This window comes from Heterodontus francisci, chromosome 1 (assembly GCF_036365525.1).
Source record: "Heterodontus francisci isolate sHetFra1 chromosome 1, sHetFra1.hap1, whole genome shotgun sequence".
NCBI classification, from domain to species: domain Eukaryota; kingdom Metazoa; phylum Chordata; class Chondrichthyes; order Heterodontiformes; family Heterodontidae; genus Heterodontus; species Heterodontus francisci.
In genome coordinates this window covers 205270120-205288697 of record NC_090371.1, presented here as the reverse complement: position 1 = coordinate 205288697, position 18578 = coordinate 205270120, and the positions used below count along the sequence as shown (strand labels likewise).

Here is an 18578-nt window from a genome sequence, read left to right as displayed (position 1 = left end):
TTGTTACATCCAGATTCACTGCTACAATTTCGTCATTTCTGGCCTCTCTCCCTCCATAAACTGTAAATTGTCCAAAACTGTATTGTACATGTCCTGTCCTGCGCTAAGTCCTACTGGTCTATAACCCTTGTCTTCAGTGTGCTTCTTTGGGTCCAGGTCCTTCAATATATTGACTTTAAAATCCTTGTCATTAAATCTCTCCATGCCTTTGCCCTACCTGTCTTTGCAATTTCCTCCAGCCCTATGTCATGTCCCATACCTCTGGCTCCAGCCTTCTGTGCACCCCTACCCCTTCGCCTCACCTTTGTTGGCAGTGCCTTCACCTGCCTTGGTCCTACTTCTGGAATTCCTTTCCTAAATCCTTTTGCCTCTCATTTGCCTCCATGTTTCAAAGTCTTCTAACAATCCAACTCTTATCGTTCAGGTATCCCACCTAATCTTTCCTTGTCTGCTTTGGCATCCCTTTCTTTATATGTATTCGTGAAGCACCATGGGATATTTCTATGCATTAAATGAGCTTTATAAATACAGTTGTTTGTTCTAGATTAACTACATGTGTAATGCAAAATTATATCTATAAACTTGGTTAACTTTTGGAAATTAATATCGTTTACTAGTTAAGTCAAGAACAGTACACCTGCATATACTGTGTTTTTAAATTTTTACTTTAGGAGAGAGGATTTTCCAGCAGGCTTCTCCAATTTATAGTCCACCTTTACATGAAGATCACAGCTCAGGGAGTAGAAGGTAACTACAAATATCTCTTAAAATAAAAGCCACATTATATAAAGATTCAGTTATAATTTTATATTTCCTTTTGTTTTATAAAAGGCTTGTTCATTTCAGCCAGTCATCCGGTAATGAGGTACATTTAAAAGGAAATGTACAGCCCTCGTGTCTCCCAGATAAAAGCCATTGCCCCACCTTCGCTGCAGTAGCTGCGGGTTTAAAGAAAAGTCCAGGTATGAAGCAGGTTGTAGGTTGGAAAGTAATCGATAACTTAAAATGGTCTACTGTTAGTAAATGCTTCTAGTTTTGTTACTTTAAAAAAAAAGCAACATTTGATGATATTTAACCCTTGAGAAAATTGAAGTTTATCTTGTACCTGAAGAAAACTGCTGTTGTGCTACACTTGCATATCTAGTGTTTTGGCAAGTACTAACAAAAGCTTTGGACCTCAGATTTTATATGAGAGACTTGACTCTGTACGGAAATGCTGTCCTTTTGAACAAATGCATAAATTGTTACACGAGATCACAGAGTTGATTTTAACTTGCTGAAATAGATGTTCACGAGGCAGTATCAACCTCAATACGGGGTAGACTGACTTACTGCCCTATTAACCCCGACGATCACTCTACTGTAACATTCACAGGCCTACCACTGGGCAACCAAAGTGCCCGTCTGTCTCAGATGGTAGGACCCTTCATACTATGCAATTTGAGGTCCTCTGACTTGCATAGGATCCTGATTGCCACTTTAGGAGAGAACTGGTCAGATCACGCCTGCTGCATCCAGTTTCACCAATGTTGTAGTCTGGAAAGTTGTTTTCACATTTTTGTGGATCCAGGAATACACAAATATATTGTGAACTACTGCCTGCCTGGACTTGACCCCATTGATTTTTCCTCCCATACCCTCCCCAGGACAGACCTGCAGGTGCAGTCAGTATCTCAGCCAGCCAATATTCCTATGGCCCAACAGGGGAAACCTACCATAGGATACCTACTTGGTGCCCATAGCTCGGCAATCCGGTTCAATTGATTCTAGCTTCAAAATCAGGGGGCCTCTTAACCACTGAAATGGGCAGTTGGCTGGATTATGCCTCCCAAAAGTCAATCTACCTGAATAAATCTACCTACTTTACAGTTCCAACTAATGCCATGTCAGACATCTGTTTGTATCTCAGGACATGTAAGTAAGTAACTAAATTATGGGATTTAATATCTTGGTCTGCTAGCTAAACCAAATGCTTGTTAATTTAGGCTTCATCTCTCTCTCCCATCTCCTGCTACATCAGAACATTGGTATGCAACCTTTTTTGAAGTGTCGGCATAATCTTTCTTTTGAATCTGTAAGACTTTGTGATAAGCATATGAGATATACCATGATTAAACAATTTGAGGTTCAGTGAATATTTATCTAGCAACTCTATTGAAGAAACTTCCTCCTTCAAAATCTCTTGCTTCCCTTGCAAGGGCTATAACCATTCAACAATGGATGCTATTTAGTTACAAATTACTTTACAAACTTCCGATAATACTTGCGATTTCAGTCATTGTTTGCATTATCATTTATTATACAGTATTTGTCTTTTGATTTTAAATAAGCTAAACATTGCTGAGAGTCGGTATGTAATTGAGTGTTTGCTTCAGCTTTTTGTTGTCCATTAGAAAGATCTTTATCAGAAAAGCCTAATAGTGATGAATACATATCTCTGTCTGTGAAGTAATAATTGGCAAGCTCTCTCGATTCAGAAATTACCTGGTTAGGTTCGAAAATTGCAAATAATATTCCATTATTTAAGAAATGTGAGAAAGAAACCAGGAAATTATAGACCTGTTAATCTAACATCTATTGTGGGGAAATAATTGGAATCTATGTTTATGGGTAGAGTGTCTGAGCACTTTGACGAATATCAGCTGATTGGAAAGAGCCAATATGTACTTGTAAAGGGCAGGCCATGTCCAACAAACCTAATCAAAATACTTGAAGTAACAAATAGTAGGCAGGGAGATGTTTAAAAATGTGGTTTATATAGACTTCCAGAAGGCGTTTGATGAGGTTCCACATAAGAGACGATTAGCTAAAATTAAACCTCATGGAGTTCAAGACAATTTATTGGCCTGGTTAGGAGATTGGGTAGACAGTAGAAGGCAGAAGAATAATAATGAGTGTATACTCAAATTGGAAGTATGTGACTAGTGGTATCCCACAAGGATCTGAGTTGGGACCTCAACTGTTCACTATGTTCGTCTTATGAAGCAAAGGTGACTATGGGTACGTAGGTGACTGCTAAGGCCAACCTGTGCCTGGAGGTTTCTGTTGCAAATAGGGCTGGATACAGCAGACAATTGAGTTCTGGGTGAGCTGCTGGCTCAGATTTCCTCTCCCCTCTGATATGCGCTTACTTTCGAAGGATGCTGCACCCTTTTTTTTTTTTATTTCGTTGTACCATGTGCAGTGATGCTAGGCAAGCTTCTCCCAGGACTCGGGGTCGATATCAGAACTCCTAAGTGAAGCCTTCAGAGTGTCCTTGTAGCACTTCCTTTGACCACCATGAGAGTGCAACCCAGATTTAAGCTGTTCACTTTGGTAGGTGAGTCAGGCATTCTGGCTCCATGACCAGTCCGACTCAGTTGTGACTGTCTCATTATGGTATGGATGCTTGGCATGCCAACTCGGGTGAGCACCTCACTGTCAGGTATTTTGTCCTGCCATCTAATCTTCAGAAGCTTCCAACCGCAGCTCAAGTGAAAGTGGGTGAGCTTCTTGGCATGCCCCTGGTACACAGTCCAAGTCTCGAATGCATAGAGCAGAGAGGGCAGACCTATTGCTCTATAGACTTTCAGTTTGGTAGGCAGATTTACTCCTCTTCATTCCTAGACTGATGTTTGAAGTCTGCTGAAGGCTACACTTGCTTTGTCAATTCTTGCATGTGTTTGGTCATCGATATAGACAGCGCAAGAGAGATTTTGCTGCTGAGATAAGTGAACTTATCACTGCAGACAGGTTCTGGTCGTGGACTGAAACCTTGGGCTCGAGATGGGGCTTTCCTGGAGCAGGCTGGTACATAACTTCAGTTTTCTTTGTGCTGGCCGTAAGGCTGAAGTTGTCGCATGCATTGTAGAACAAGTCCGTGCTACATTGCATGTCCGGGTCTGAACCAGCAACTAGTGTACAGTCATCGTCAAGCAGGAAATTGCCAAGTGTGTCCTTGGAAACCTTAGATTTTGCCTGGAGTCATTTCATATTGAGCATCTTCCCATCCATGCGATACCTGATTTTGATGCTAGGATCACCATCATGGAAGGCATCAGAGAGCATGGTGGAGAAAAATATGCTGAAGAGGGTTGGTGCTACACCCAGTCCTGCTTAATTTCATTCGTGACCATCATCCAGGACACGCACGAGCATGCAGTCATGGAACTGTCAAACCATTGTGGTGAATTTCTCAGGGCAGCTGAATTTCTTCATTACCTTCCAAAGGCCCTCATGACTGACTGGATCAAGGTCTTGGTCAGGTCAGCAAATGTGGTATAGAGCACCATTTTCTGTTTTTGGCATTTATTTATTTATTTCGAGATACAGCACTGAAACAGGCCCTTCGGCCCACCGAGTCTGTGCCAACCAACAACCACCCATTTTATACTAATCCTACATTAACCCCATATTCCCTACCACATCCCCACAATTCTCCTACCACCTACTACACTAGGGGCAATTTACAATGGCCAATTTACCTATCACCCTGCAAGTCTTTGGCTGTGGGAGGAAACTGGAGCACCCGGCAGAAACCCATGCGGTCACAGGGAGAACTTGCAAACTCCGCACAGGCAGTACCCAGAACTGAACCCGGGTCGCTGGAGCTGTGAGGCCGCGGTGCTAACCACTGCGCCACTGTGCCAGGAACTGTCTAACTGCAAACACCATATCAGTGGTTCCTCGTAAAGGCCTGCTCGGGTATAAAATTGAAAGCCGACCCGGGCCCGAGAGGACCATAGTCAACCTGAAACCGACCCAGGCCCGAGTCCTTTAATTTTTTTTCACACCTGACCCGACCCGACACGAATATAGCAATAAATTTAATGAGATCATACATGTTATTATGCTGTACCTTATCCAAATGGTAATACTTGTGATCCTGTTCATCCATTCCGGCAGCAGGCTATTCCTGCAGATCGAGTTGTGGGGAATCATGGGTGAGTCTGATCTCATGAGTTCCCGAAGGCAGCAGTGTCCAGCCCGACCCCGAACTGAACCTGAATTCTGGACTCTGAATATCGACCCGAGCCCGACACGTAGTCGGGACTAGTCAGGTTCAAGTCGGGTAGCCAGGCCTTAGTTCCTCGACCTGTTCTGAAACTGCACTGATTCTCTGGCAACAGATCCTGGTCAAAATGTTGCACTAAATGGTTCGGAAGGATTTTGCTGGAGAGGGATAAGATTCTTCTGTGATTGTCGAAAGATTGGTGAGTTCCTTTCAGTTTGTACAGGTGAACAATGGAGGCATTTTTGTATTCTTACGGTATGGTTCCTTGCTCCCACATAGACTGAAGGAGTTCAGTGAGTTTCTTGACCAGGCATTGACCTCCAGCTTTGTAGAGCTAGCTGGGATAGCATCAGCTCCTGGAGCTTTGCCATTAAGCAGGAGTAGCTTTTGTTGTTCCTATAACAGCATGGGAGGTTCATCAAGAGAAGAGTTGATGGCAACCTGTTAATTGCTTCTTCATTGATGCATGAAGGCTGATTGAGAATGTGGTTAAAGTGCTCTGCCTGTCTTTCTAGAATTCGGGCTTTTTCTGTGAGCATTGTTGACCTGTCAGCAACGAGGATTGGTAATGAACCAATAGACTGTGACCCGTAGACAGGTTTCAGATCATCATAAAATCTCTTCCAGTCTTTGTGGTTGGCAAATGATCGGAATTCGTCTGCTTTCTGATTCAGCCAAGTGTCTTGCATCTCTCTCAGCTTGCATTGAACCGTCCTGTGGATGTTACAGTAGGATTGTACTTGGATAGTAATGACATGTCAATGTGGTAAGCCCGACAGAGCCAATGTTTCTCCTCCAGTAGTTTCTAGATCACCTCATTGTTTTTGTCGAACCAATCTTGATGCTTAGGAGAGGTAGGGCCAAGGACCTCTGGAAAAGTGGAGTACACCATATCCCTGAAGGTCACCCAGTCATCAAAGCAGTGAGTGTCCATTATCACTGTGCATAGGTGACTCTTGAGTTTCTCTGCGAGGCATTACTTCACGACTGCCTGTTTGAGCCTTGAGACATTGAAATGCTCCTGGGCCTTCATGCCCTGGGGATGTCTAGGGAAATGTATCTTGATGTTTAGCTTTGAGATGATACAATGGTCGTCAATCCAGCAGTCAGCGCCACACATGGCTTTCATTACATGCACATCCTGCCTATCTCTCTGCCTGGTGATGACATACTTAATTAGATGCCAGTGTATGAAACGAGGGTGCATCCAAGATGTCTTGTTGCGGTTAGGAAGGCAGAAAACTGTGATGGTGATCAAGAGCTCGTGCACAGCATACACCTTCAGTAAGAGGAGACCATTGCTGTTACAACTGCCAACCCAGTTTTTTTTTTCCGATGACCCCTTCCCACGCCTGGTGATCTGCACCAACTTTTGCGTTGAAGTCACCAAGAATGATTATCTTGTCTAACTTTGGTACAGCAGCAATCAAGGAAGGGAGGCCATCATAAAATTTATCCTCGACTTCTTCAGGGTTGGTCATAATAGGGGTGTTGTCATGAAACCGTGCTACATGAATGGTGATTTTCTTTTTTAATCCACCGGCTGGAAACTTGAATTACATTTTAAAAAGAAAAAAGAAACAGATGAAAGCTGGCTTTATGCGAGCCATCCCAGATCCATCACTGTACTCCACATTCCAGTGCATTGAGGTGGAAACTAATTGTCTGCACAGACCCAACAAGAACAATGACCTGGGGAATGTGAGTGAACTACCTATCCTGTTCCCATTAGCAAAGCATCAAGGCTGAATACTAAACTGGTGGAGACGAAGCACCCAAACCTTGCAAGCTTCGAACTTTGCTTGCTGAGCACGACGACCGAGGAATATCCCCTGCTGTAGATGATTGTTCAATGGCTTAATTCATCTGTGTTTGATTGCGTTGGTCCGTTCACTGATGGATGTTCACTGTTTAATTACTTAAGCCTGAGGGTGGAGCCAGTGAGATTTGATAAGGTTCTGGAAAGATAGAGACCCCCTTGAAGGAAATCAGTTGCATTACTGCCTCCCAGAGAATGACCAAATCAGTCATCCACATCTTCAAACCAGAAGCCTCAGGACCACCCAAAAGAAAGTCGCGTGACCACCGAATTCAGCCTGAAGCCAGCTGAGTCACCAGCCTCCACAGGCTGTGTGCACTGTCCTTCCCCACTCAGTAACCTATTTGTGTGTGTGTGTGTGTGTGTGTGTGTGTGTGTGTGTGTGTGTGTGTGTGTGTGTGTGTGTGTGTGTGTGTGTGTGTGTGTGAGAGAGAGAGAACTTCGAGTGTGTATATGTGTGAAAGTTGGAGTGCAGTTTATTTTACTTAGCTTTATTATACTTAAACCAATCTAACCTCTCTCTTTGTTAAACTCAAGAAATCCTGTCCAATTCGTTCTTTTTATGATCTTGGAACGTAAACAGTTAAACACTCACTGAATTGGCAAGTGTATCAAAAAAAAATAAACCTGTTGTGGTCAAATGAGGAGAGGGAAAAGAGGGGAGCTCTTCGACCCCTCCTCACCTGATCGTAACTGGCGGACACACTGAGAGATGCTTGCCTGTTGCCATGCAGGAGGAGTTTCAGTATCATCAGGTGATCATTAACACTCTTGGGAAGGCAAGTCACATTACTGATGGTGATTCACGACAGCAAAGCCTACACCAGCTTCGCGCCATTCTTCTTTTCAACAACCACTCCAAAAGAAAGTGTAAGCTGCACTAATTTCCTTGAGCTGACCCTCCTCAGGTAGACAAGTCTGAGGGCGGTGATCTGGCTGTTGTACCTAGCCAGCTGTCTACCGACGAGCAGTTCTTCTCTCAGGTCTGTCAGCTGTGGCATTGTCCATTAGGGGGCGCACATTCCAAGTGCTCATGGTGAACAGTGTCACCCTTGCTTTTTTGAGATAGACCTAGGGCTGTGATGTTGGCATCCCTGCCAGCTGCAGTCTGCTGACCAGGGTAGGTTAAGCAGGCAATGCTTGGGGCATCTTTTCTATTCCCTTCCTCATTCTAGGGAGGTGAGCAGTCTCTCGGGGCTGCCGAGTTCCACTACTGCTTCCTTCTAGTGAAAAACATCCCAATGGCCTGAGCCGCCTGTGTACTGGTTCACTGCTACAGCTCCCAGTAAATCCACACCTGCTGCTATGTCGCTTGCCCATTGCCACAGGACTTGAAACAGATGGATAATTGATGACACATAAAGAAAGATGATGAGCATGACTTGCCGTGAATTGGATTTTAGTGAGGGAGAGTTGCACATCGCCAGCCTTACTCTCTCTCGTCCTCACCTATCTTGGTCCAGCAGCAGGATGAGTCTAGATGGCTGGAGACCGATCCAGGTGCAGTGTGTGACCAGGATGTCTTCTGTATCTGGTTGAGCTCTATGCATTCCACAACATGGTGCTGAACAGCCTTCAAGGCCGTTGGACCTTAGATTGGTCACATCTGCCCAATCTGCCAAAATCAGTCTTCGCATGCTCGGGTAGACAAATCCCAATTCGCTGAGGCAAGGAGACCTGGTTTGGCCTACCTGTCGAAGTGGTTTACTGGGATGTGACTGCTGTTGCACGCTAGCAGCTGCTTGGAGCCACAGATGAGAGCTGGGTGAAAGTGAGGACCAATACAATGCGAGTCACTCGAAGGAGTGTGGTGAGCCCACCTTTGCGAGGTGCAATGCCTCCCTTCCACCCCTAACACCCCCTGTGCTGGGGCCTCAACCGTTTGCTATATTAATAACTTGAATAATACAATCGGATGCCATATTATCTCAGTTTGTCGACACAAAGATAGATGGTGGGTGTAGTAAGTAATGTAGACGGAAGCATAAAATTACAAAGAAGGATTTTTTTTTTTGAGATACAGCACTGAAACAGGCCCTTCGGCCCACCGAGTCTGTGCCGACCATCAACCACCCATTTTATACTAATCCTACACTAATCCCATATTCCTATCACATCCCCACCTGTCCCTATATATTTCCCTACCACCTACCTATACTAGGGGCAATTTATAATGGTCAATTAACCTATCAACCTGCAAGTCTTTGGCATGTGGGAGGAAACCGGAGCACCCGGAGGAAACCCACGCAGACCCGGAGAACTTGCAAACTCCACACAGGCAGTACCCAGAATCGAACCCGGGTCCCTGGAGCTGTGAGGCTGAGGTGCTAACCACTGCACCACTGTGCCGGAAGGAGTGCAGCACAAATTCACCATAATGTTACAAGTGCCCCATGCGTTAAGTTGTGAGGCTTGCATTTCTTGGGTTAAGCGGGGGTGCCATGAATGAGGAGTTTAGGATTTTGAAAGAAATTGTTGGGGAAAAACTTTCTGCTGGCAGGGGCTGTCATGGGGCTGAATTTTGTTGAGCTCCCAACATCTGGTTCCATCATGGCTGGGGTGGTGGTGGGGGGGATGTCATGGTGCCGGCAGATCACAGCGGCCCACCACAGAGTCCGACGCCAGGATTGCCAGGCCAGATCTTCCCAGCGGCGGCAACACTCCATAGTTCCAGGTCATTACCCCCCACTGCGTTAAAAAAAAAAACTGCTTCCTCATATTCCCCTGCACCTTTTGCCCAGAAATTTCAATCTGTGTCCCCTAGTCCTTGTACCATTTGTTGATGGGAACAGCTTTTCCTTGTCAAGGCAAGGATAAGGGGACATAGAATCATAGAATAGTACAGCACAGAAGGAGACCATTTTGGCCCATCAGGTCTGTGCCCTCCAGTTCAACCCACTCCCCTGCTCCTTCCCCATATCCCTGCATTTTTATTTTCCCTTTTGAAAGCTACTTTTGAATCTGTATCTACCACCTTGTCTGGCAGTGCATTCCAAATCCTAACCACTCATTGCACGAAAAGATTTTTCCTCATGTCATCTAGTTCTTAGACCTTATGTCTGTACCCTCTTGTTATTGATCCTTCAGCCATTGGAAGCAGGTTCCCTTTATGAATCTATCTAAATAGTTTATGATTTTAACCATCTCTATCAAATCTCCTCTTGGGTTCTCTATTCCAAGAAGGACAACTCTAGTCTATTTATGTAACTGGAATCAGTAGTCTAGCCACATAACTAATTCCTCATCCTAGAAACCATTCTAGTAAATCTTTTCTTTAGCCTCTCCAAAGCCTTCACGTCCTTCCTGAAGTGTGGTGTCCAGAATTGGACGTACTACTCCAGCTGGGTCTGAACTAGTGTTTAACATACGTAAAGGATAACTGCCTGGAATTTGTACTCTAGTCAACTATTTATAAAGCCCAGGATCCCATATGCTTTATTAACTACTTTGTTAACCTGTCCTGCCACCTTAGAGATTTGTGCACAAACGCTCCCAGATTTCTCTCTCCTTGCACCCACTTTAAAATTGTACCATTTAGCATGTATTTTCTCTCATTCTTCCTGCCAAAATTATCGCCCCACACTTTTCTGTGTTGAAGTTCATCTGCCATGTGGCTGCAAATACCACCAGTCTGTCTTTGTCGTCTTGAAATCTATTATTGTCTTGCTCACTGTTTACTACACTTCAAAGTTTTGTGTCATTGCACATTTCAAAATTGTGCACTGTACCCCCCCCAAGTCCAAGTCATTAAGACTTGACCTTAAAATCAGAGCCAAGCCATTCAGGAGAGGTTAAGAAGCACAAAGGGTGGTAGAAGTGTTGAATACTCTCCCACAAAAAGCTGTAGCTGCTAGTTAAATTAATCTTTTAAAATCTGAGATAAGTAGGTTTTTGCCAGCCAAGGTAAGGATACATGGAGTTAACATAGAACAGTACAGCACAGTACAGGCCCTTCAGCCCACGATGTTGTGCCGAACCTATTAACCTACTCTAAGATCAAACTAACTACCTACCCTTCATTCTACTATCATCCATGTACCTATCTAAGAGTCGCTTAAATGCCCCTAATGTATCTGCTTCTACTACCACCGCTGGCAGCACATTCCACGCACCCACCACTCTCTGTGTAAAGAACCTACCTCTGACATCTCCCCGAAACCTTTCTCCAATCACCTTAAAATTATGCCCCCTGGTGATAGCCCTTTCCACCCTGGGAAAAAGTCTCTGACTATCCACTCTATCTACGCCTCTCATCATCTTGTACCTCTCTATCAAGTCACCTCTCATCCTTCTTCGCTCCAATGAGAAAAGCCCTAGCTCCCTCAATCTTTCTTCGTAAGACATGCCCTCCAGTCCAGGCAGCATCCTGGTAAATCTCCTCTGCACCCTCTCTAAAGCTTCCACATCCTTCCTATAATGAGGCGACCAGAACTGAACACAATATTCCAAGTGTGGTCGAACCAGGGCCTTATAGAGCTGCAGCATAACCTCGCGGCTCTTAAACTCAATCCCCCTGTTAATGAAAGCCAACACACCTTACGCCTTCTTAACAACCCTATCAACTTGGGTGGCAACTTTGAGCGATCTATGGGCATGGACCCCAAGATCCCTCTGTTCCTCCACACTACCAAGAATCCTGTCTTTAAGCCTGTATTCCGCATTCAAATTCGACCTTCCAAAATGAATCACTTCACACTTTTCCAGGTTGAACTCCATCTGCCACTTCTCAGCCCAGCTCTGCATCCTGTCAATGTCCCGTTGCAACCTACAACAGCCTTCCACACTATCCACAACTCCAGCAACCTTCGTGTCATCGGCAAACTTGCTAACCCAGCCTTCCACTTCCTCATCCAAGTCATTTATAAAAATCACAAAGAGCAGAGGTCCCGGAACAGATCCTTGTGGAACACCACTGGTCACCGAGCTCCATGCTGAATACTTTCCATCTACTACCACCCTCTGACTTCTATGGGCCAGCCAATTTTGTATCCAGACAGCCAACTTTCCCTGAATCCCATGCCTCCTTACTTTCTGAATGAGCCTACCATGGGGAACCTTATCAAATGCCTTGCTAAAATCCATATACACCACATCCACTGCTCTTCCTTCATCAATGTGTTTTGTCACATCTTCAAAGAATTCAATAAGGCTTGTGAGGCATGACCTGCCCCTCTCAAAGCCATGCTGACTGTCTCTAATCAAACCATGCTTTTTCAAATAATCATAAATCTTGTCTCTCAGAATCCTCTCCAATAATTTGTCCACTACCGACGTAAGACTGACTGGTCTATAATTCCCAGGGTTATCCCTATTCCCTTTCTTGAACAAGGGAACAACATTTGCCACCCTCCAATCATCCGGTACTACTCCAGTGGACAGTGAAGACGCAAAGATCATCGCCAAAGGCGCAGCAATCTCTTCCCTCGCTTCCCGTAATATCCTTGGGTATATCCCGTCTGGCCCCGGGGACTTATCTGTCCTCATATCATTCAAAATTTCCAGCACATCCTCCCTCTTAACATCAACCTGTTGGAGCATATCAGCCTGTTCCACGCTGTCCTCACAAACGACCAGGTCCCTCTCACTAGTGAATACTGAAGCAAAGTATTCATTTAGGACCTCCCCTACCTCCTCTGACTCCAGGCACAAGTTCCCTCCACTATCCTTGATTGGCCCTACCCTCACTCTGGCCATCCTCTTGTTCCTCACATAAGTGTAGAACGCCTTGGGATTTTCCTTAATCCTACCCGCCAAGACTTTTTCATGTCCTCTTCTAGCTCTCCTAAGTCCATTCTTCAAGTTCCTTCCTGGCTACCTTGTAACCCTCTAGAGCCCTGTCTGATCCTTGCTTACTCAACCTTAAGTAATCTTCCTTCTTCCTCTTGACTAGTTGTTCCACATCTCTTATCATCCAAGGTTCCTTCACCCTACCATCCCTTCCCTGCCTCATCGGGACAAACCTATCCAGCAGTCGCAGCAAGTGCTCCCGAAACAACCTCCACATTTCTGTCCTGCATTTCCCTGAGAACGCCTGTTCCCAATTTATGCTCCCCAGTTCCTGCCTAATAGCATTGTAATTCCCCCTCCCCCAATTAAATATTTTCCCATCCCGTCTGCTCCTGTCCCTCTCCATGACTATAGTAAAGGTCAGGGAGTTGTGATCACTATCACCGAAATGCTCTCCCACTGAGTGATCTTCCACCTGGCCTGGTTCGTTGCCAAGCACCAAGTCCAACATAGTCTCCCCTCTAGTCGGCCTATCTACATATTGAGTCAGGAAACCTTCCTGGACACACTTCTTGCACTAAGGAGGTTCCAATCAATATTAGGGAAGTTGAAGTCACCCATGACGACAACCCTGTTACTTCTGCACCTTTCCAAAATCTGCCTCCCAATCTGTTCCTCCGTGTCTCTGTTGCTATTGGGGGGTCTATAGAAAACTCCCAACAAAGTGACTGCTCCTTTCCTGTTTCTGACTTCCACCCATAATGACTCGGTAGACAAACCCTCCTCGACGACCTCCCTTTCTGCAGCTGTGATACTATCCCTGATTAACAATGCCACTCCCCCACCTCTTTTACCTCCCTCCCTATTCCTTTTGAAACATCTAAACCTCGGAACATCCAACGTCCATTCCTGCCCCTGTGATATCCACGTCTCCGTAATGGCCACAACATCGTAGCTCCAAGTACTGATCCATGCTCTAAGTTCATCACCCTTATTCCTGACACTTCTTGCGTTAAAATAGACACACTTCAACCCATCATACTGGCTGCAACTTTGCCCTGTCAACTGTCTAACCTTCCTCACAGACTCTCTGCACTCGGTATCTGCCTGTTCAACAGCTACCCCATCCACTGATCCGTGGCTCTGGTTTCCATCCCCTTGCCAAACTAGTTTAAACCCTCCCAAATAGCTCTAGCAAACCTCCCGCCCAGGATATTGGTGCCCCTCCAGTTCAGATGCAACCTGTCCTTCTTGTACAGGTCCCACCTTCCCCAGAAGGTATCCCAATGATCCACATATCTGAATCCCTCCCTCCTACACCAGTTTTGCAGCCACGTGTTCAGCTGCACTCGCTCCCTGTTTCTAGCCTCACTAGCACGTGGCACCGGTAGCAATACTGAGATTACTACTCTGCTCGTCCTGCCTTTCAGCTTCCAACCTAACTCCCTATATCTTTTCAGGTCCTCATCCCTTTTCCTAGCTATGTCATTGGTACCGATATGTACCACGACCTCTGGCTACTCCCCTTCCCCCTTAAGAATCCTGTGGACTCGATCCGAGACATCCCTGACCCTGGCACCCGGGAGGCAACATACCATCCGGGAGTCTCGTTTGTGACCACAGAATCTCCTGTCTGTTCCTCTAACCATTGAATCTCCTATCATTATCATTCTCCTATTCTCTCCCCTTCCCTTCTGAGCCACTGAGCCAGGCTCAGTGCCAGAGATCTGGCCACTGTGGCTTTCCTCTGGTAGGTCGTCCCCCCGCCCCCCCAACCGTATCCAAAACGGTATACGTATTATTGAGGGGAACGGCCACAGGGGATCCCTGCACTGTGCGCCTTTTCCCTTTCCCTCCCCTGACAGTCACCCAGCTACATTTATCCTGTAACTTAGGTGTCACTACTTCCCTATAACTGCTCGCTATCACCCCCTCAGCATCCTGAATGATCCGAAGTTCATCCAGCTCCAGTTCCCTAACGCGGTCTGTGAGGAGCTGGAGTTGGGTGCACTTCTCACAGGTGAAGTCAGCAGGGACACAAGTGGTGACCCTAACCTCCCACATCCTGCAAGAGGAGCATGCAACTGCATGCAAGGAGTTAGGATACAAATTGGCCATGATCTCTTTGAATGACAGAGCAGGCTTGAGGGGCTGAATGGACTACTCATGTTCCAGTAGTTGAACTGTTTGGTGCTGAAGAAAATATGAGCTGCAAAATTTGGACTAATTTTTGATATTTTTTCAGCAATACCCAAGTAACTTTTTGATTGTGGTGCTTACACTCATTGCTTGCATTTTTCAGGTCTTTACACAACAGTAAATGGGCAATGTTTAAAATCTGTACCTCCTGCAAATGGTTTGGCATATCATTCAGGTAATGGTATGCCGGTCAACCCACAGCCAAGTGCTGCTGCTGATTACAGGTATGTTAGTTCTATAAACAGCTATGACTAAAGAGTCGCAAGGTAATTTTTATTTTCTGCACCTTTTAAGCGTCTTTGGTAGTGATACTGGACCTCGGTCTTAACAAAAAATTATGTTTTGGTATACTCCAGCTTTGGACTGAGGGTATTTTTAATAAATTTTGTTTCATTGAAAAATTTAATTGAGCTATAGGAATGAACACCTGCACCTCCCTCACGCACCCCCTTTCCCCTACCGACATCCTGTTCTGATATTTAAAGACTGGTTGTGTTCATTCTGCTTTAGGTAATGTCATTATGAAATGCTGCCCATCATATTTGATACTGACTCTGCGTAGCATCCAGGAAATGTGACCTAAGTCCTGGCATGAGGAAGGGCACTTTCAACTTCCTGCCCTGTCATGTGACCAAGGATAAGAACTGTAGTTCTTTATTTCAAACAATCTATTTTAAACTTGAGTGTACAATAATTTTTAAAAAATGATTATCTGGTTAGGGATTGCTTTTACCTGAAACACAAGTAATTTTAGAAGATGCAATAGATATTCATGGTTAATTTTTCGATTTTAATTCTGTATGATTTATTATTCATGCTCATAACCAAGAGGCTTCAACTGTTCAAAGCCTTTTTCACACTGCTTGACAGGCCAGTGCACAGCAACATAGAGATTAGGAAATAATGGGTAGTGTGTGCCTGAACTTCTAATAAATGCTCCTAGCGAGCAAGGCTCCCCAGTGAGAGTGCAGACCTGTAAAATTACCCCCCTGATTTGTTTTTGTATACTCTCGTTTTATAACGTGTGGGGAAAAAAGTAGTCTATTCTTTCACTGTAACTGGTGCTCTGTTTACATATTTATGTAGAAATATTAAATAGACATTTGAATTTCTCTTTGGAGCCAGTACAGGGTGGAGTAATTCTTTCATCAGCTGATGCAGCATTGACTTTTAACTTAAGTGGCAACCTGGGGCCTCTTGTATCTTTTGCATTGTTACTTAGAATTAAATCTTTTCTATCTCTTAGTTAAATTTATCTTTAAATTGATGCTTGCAATATATTAATGTTTTAAAAAATATTTTAAGCCGTCTTTCCTGGACCACATTCAACAGTGATCATTGCAGCAATCTCTTCACTACATTCCATGATAACGATTTCTCCAGTTTTTCTGAAGGTAAAATAAAACAATTTGATAAAACACTACCGTATTCTGCACTGAATGGGAAAGAAGCTTTTGGTCATCTGTCTTTCTGTGTCTTAGTGTCTTCTTTCAATTGATGCTCTTGCTAAGCACCTTGGGACATTTTGCTACATTTAAAGGTGCTACATAGATACAGGATGTTGCATGTATTATTTTCTGTTCGTTTGAATTTTGTGAGCATGGTAGTTTAGAAAGATCTGTTTCTAGTGCTGTTGCTTTATTTGGTGGATAAATCTAAAATCAGAGCATAATGTGTTTGTAGCAACAACTTGAGATGGATATAAATTGTGGAAACATACATTCAAACATTATATGTGGTCCTGAGACTTGGTGATATGAACCAGTGCAGCCCTCAAAAGCAAGAGCTTGGATATCTTTGCCCTTTGATTCTTAATGATCAGTTCTTCAATGTATTTCTCCTTTCCTCTCCTCTCTTCAACCCGCCCAGCACCCCACAGACCAGCTTAACTAGCTGCTAAAATAAGCTTAATTTGTCTTATTAATTTAGCAACAGTAAATCATTTGCATTTTCAGTTACTTATTTTGATACATTAGAATGTAGGGAGATGGTTGCACCAATTGTGATCAGTAATTCATGGAAAAATCTTAACTTCTATACATTATTACATTATGATCAAAACTAATCACTTTGACTGTGGTTAAGGTGCCTCTTCAAAATGAAATGGCCAAAGTGTGTTTTTGAAACTTTTTTATAGGCAACCTGAATTTGCATCATCCCTTCATTTGTACTGAAGATCAAAATGCATCATTGGCTGATCCAGGCTGCGCTATCTCTTGGACCACTCTGAAGGTTCCCGCTAGCTGGAAACCTTCTAACTATGTCAGCACTACTCCTGTAAGTTTCCGAACTGTTAAACTTGTAATTTGAAGGTCTCTGTTTTATTGAAACATGTACTAAAATTAGAATCAGTCATGAAATATGTGAATATTATATAGCTGGTGACAATTTTGGTGTACAGTTGAAATTCAAAGTACATTCAGTTTAACTTCAGTTGTACACAGCAAAGTATTGTTTGCAGGGCAACTGAAATAGATTTCCCATGATGTGAAAAAATTGGTATAAATATATAAAATTGCAAGTATTCAAGCATAAACTTCTGTAATCAATGACATTTTATTAATGTATAACGGGGAAACCAGTATTATAATGTACAAGTTCCCTTAAAATGTCAGATATTGTGTTTAAGCATCGAGCATTCAGTAGCTTTCAAAATGAGTACATTTACACATCTGGAAAAAATAATGTAAATTTTTAATCTCATTCTATAAAATAGGTCTAGAGAAATGTACAAGCCTGTAGCACATTACATTTTGTTTGGAATAAATTAAAAGAATTGTTGATTTTGATTTTCTTTTGGTTAAAGAAACCTAACTTCAGTCCCTTTATAGTTAAATTGTGAATAATTGAAAACAAAAGCATTTCCCCTCTCTCTTTCCAGTCCTACCTCTCGGGCACCAGAAGTCTGTCCCCTATGTCTGGACTGTTTGGATCAATTTGGACTCCACAATGTGACCCTTACCAAAGCTACTACACAACTGATAACTCAGTCTCGCATGTATTAGTTAATGAAGATCTGGAATCAACTTGCACCCAAGAGCAGTCGTCCAGTTTTGATCCTTTTGGCACTTACATGAATCTACACATTTGGAATTCTTCCTCCAGTCGTGTTTGTAATTCTCAGCTCTCTAGTGACTCTGGTTATTATGGGGATATTTGAATTAGATTTTGTTTTTGTTTAATAAAGGTGTGCATAGGAATGGTTAAAATACTTATTAAAGTATTTAGGTCTTATTTAAATAAGATTTAAATCTTATTTTTTTATTTTTTCTGATTTTATACTAAAGAAATTGACCTTGATATGGAAAAAATATTATACAAGATTTTTTTAATAAAACATTTCCCAATAAAAGATCACAAAAAATAAACCAGCTTGTGTTAAGTACAATTTTTCTGTATCAAACAGTTGGTCTCAAGTTACTGTATGCACTTATTTCATGAGTGTTTGGAATGACTTCCTTCATACTGCTCTAACAGTGTTATCCACTAGGTTAGCCACATGTGCTAATTACATTTTTGATTAGTAAATGAAAAATGAGTAATAGACACCAACCTTGGGCATGCAATCTCTATTTTCATATTTGCACAGGGTGTGCATGTGCTCTTTTAACCAACAAACACATAAAATGGTTAATGGTAAGATGAAAAGCAGTGTGTGCGAATGTTTTTGGTAATGTTGTGCTTAACCTGGTTACTGCTTATTGGTTATCTGCTAAAATGATGTGTAGCATTGGTGACAAAGCCAAACTTCAGCAGCAACGTTATATGTAGAGGGGAGTTGTCTTCATTCTTAGCCCAACCAATCAGGATAACCGCTTCAAGCCAGCAGAAGAAAGCCAG

The 18578-nt window shown here is 43.4% G+C and overlaps 1 protein-coding gene across 1 annotated transcript in view; it reads left to right on the top strand.

The window, feature by feature from the left end:
* The window catches only part of tmem131l (transmembrane 131 like), a 210237-nt gene extending 192161 nt beyond the window's left edge, over window positions 1-18076 (top strand). The window contains exons 30-35 of the mRNA XM_068040695.1: window positions 672-747; window positions 832-962; window positions 14842-14962; window positions 16044-16132; window positions 16876-17015; window positions 17620-18076. Coding sequence (XP_067896796.1) covers window positions 672-747; window positions 832-962; window positions 14842-14962; window positions 16044-16132; window positions 16876-17015; window positions 17620-17898 — 836 coding nt within the window. The 3' untranslated portion in view covers window positions 17899-18076. The remainder of the gene's footprint in view (window positions 1-671; window positions 748-831; window positions 963-14841; window positions 14963-16043; window positions 16133-16875; window positions 17016-17619) is intronic.
* Window positions 18077-18578: the final 502 nt, after the last annotated feature.